The following is a 2,246-nucleotide window of genomic DNA, read 5'->3' as shown; positions in this document are numbered from 1 at the left end:
AAATGTAATTATTAATTATTGTATATATAACAATTAAATAAACTTATGTGTTTTGTTCTTTACTGCATCTTGTATAATGCTTCATTTTTTAGGTAGAAATATAGTTTACAGAATTATATTTGTAATAAAATATATGTTTCCAGCGCATTAAATAAATATGACTGCGTGTACCACCGGCGGTACACGTGGCACGGAACGTGTTAACTCCGGTATTAAAATTTTCCTCGACATTTCCTAGTCCAGAAATCGAGCTGCTGTCAATTTCCAAAAAGTGGAATCAGTGGCACGAGGAAAGGGCAGAAAATGTGCTGGTTGATCAGGAATTTCTTCGAAACGAGTCTCCAACGTGTCGACAGGGAAATCATTTCCATCGCGATCGTTTGATCCTCGATCCACCGGTTCGCAGTTTGTTTTAAACGAAACCCCGCTCGGTCTCGCATAACCAAAGCCGAAAGTAGAAGGGACAATCTGGATTTACATTGGAAAACAACGGGACGAGGAGTTTGCAATGCAGAGATCGCAATCTGCATCCGGGAGAGACCGCGTAATAATCGTACCGCTTCCATTCTGACTTTAGTTAATTAATCCCGAGAGCGTCGAATTAATTTACGCCTATGTTCTAAGAACCGAGCCGGGACTGGCCGCTTGCTCAGCTCTCGTCAAGATTAAAATTCGTCCCTTTGACAAGTCCCCCTCGACGGTTCCAAGTGCTTCTCTGGATGATAAATGGTCCTCCGTCAAAGCGATTGGTATTTCATTCGAATTTACTAATTAGGAAGAATTCAGAGCCATGCGCTTTGAACAAGAGCAAGATTGATAAAGATTTCAGACTGGACTAGTCCAGACTTGACATACTTCGTTTGAAATCGTTTTTCCATGGCAATTTGCTTTCTGAAAACAATTAATTTACATATTTTATGCATTTTTAAGAAAATTACACGAAACATCAACTGTTTTTTGTTCAATCAATTTTATAAGTTTTGTATTTGGTCAGAGATAAACGTAAGCATTTATCGATTTTGGCATCGGTTTCAAAGCGGCGAGGGGGTGGTAGTGTAACAGTTTCTTACCTTCACGTTACCGTATTTCCATGTGAAGAGCGCGACAGCGGGCAGGCAGGCGATGACGCAGCACTCGAGGATGAGGATAGCAGTCCTCATCAGCCAATTCAAGGACACCACGCACGGGGAATCGTCCTCGCAGGACTCGCAACCCTCAGCGCAAGGAAGACACTCGAACACCCCTTGAACGTCGTACTGGCTGTCCTCTCCCTATCGACAACGACGCAAACGAGATTATGTTAAACAGTCTGCAAACTTCCCGGTTTTATACAAGGGACAATATTACTTAGCCTATTTCTGGTTCTAATTTATTGCCTGCCAGAAAACAGGGGAAATATACACGTCGAATTTGTAGAAAATTAAATTTGTAAAAGATAAGCAATGAAATATTCTTGAACGAGTGAATGGAAATTTTAAAGAGAAACGAAATTGATATGAAGTCTAAATTGCTATAGCGAAGTTGATTTCGTAAGGAATTGAATACAATAGCCAGCGAATTATGGCGAGGTCAAAATGCATAAACCTAATGTCTCGTTTATTGCCTTTAAACGACTGTTGTCGGTACTTCTGACCCGATCGGCTGCTCGTAACTCAGCCGGGCCACCGGACGGTTCATTAACGTCGACACATTCGGGCGTGAGACGAAACGAATGCATGGGAACTCGCGGCGAAACAAATTTCACCATAAGCGATGTACGACTTCCGCGTAAATCCCGGCGACTACAAATCACTCGCTCGTAAATCGCGTTCACGATCGGGACTTAAGTTCCCGCCGAATTTATCGTAGTCACAAATCACCGGCGCCGCGTTATGGTTCTGGATATATCAGGGCAACTACGCCCAGTTGCCATTCCCATGTATCGCGTATTAACTAGCGTATTATATCGCCGAGGAAACGATCAACTTCCCTCTGTCCACAAGTAATCATTTCTAATAATACTAAACGCTAATTAAATTCGCTCGATTTCGTCGCCACTTCATTTCTGTCAATTTCATTGTTATTCTAATTTGAATCACCAGCCTTCGTTTTGAAAAAAAAATTTTTTATTTTTCCGAGATTTTTCCAAGGGGTACCCCTTAAGATTTCGTGAAATTTTCGTTTTTTGCCAATAACTCCCAAACTGTTGGACATACGAGAAAATTGCATCAGACCTTTTTTGTAGAGGATGACGAGATCTACAATTT

General features: G+C 41.5%; 1 protein-coding gene across 1 annotated transcript in view; it reads right to left on the bottom strand.

Annotated features, from left to right (window-relative positions):
- Positions 1-2,246, bottom strand: part of LOC113464846 (putative G-protein coupled receptor CG31760) — a gene marked incomplete at its 5' end in the record, with an annotated part of 22,062 nt that overhangs the window by 13,622 nt on the left and 6,194 nt on the right. The window contains one exon of the mRNA XM_026817184.1: positions 1,071-1,271. Within this exon, the coding sequence (XP_026672985.1) occupies positions 1,071-1,271 (201 nt within the window). The remainder of the gene's footprint in view (positions 1-1,070; positions 1,272-2,246) is intronic.

This window comes from Ceratina calcarata, unplaced genomic scaffold, assembly GCF_001652005.2.
Source record: "Ceratina calcarata isolate Rehan_Ccalc_2016 unplaced genomic scaffold, ASM165200v1 scaffold562, whole genome shotgun sequence".
NCBI lineage: Eukaryota > Metazoa > Arthropoda > Insecta > Hymenoptera > Apidae > Ceratina > Ceratina calcarata.
Note: the sequence above shows the minus strand (reverse complement) of the source record. Positions and strands in the feature narration are given on the sequence as shown.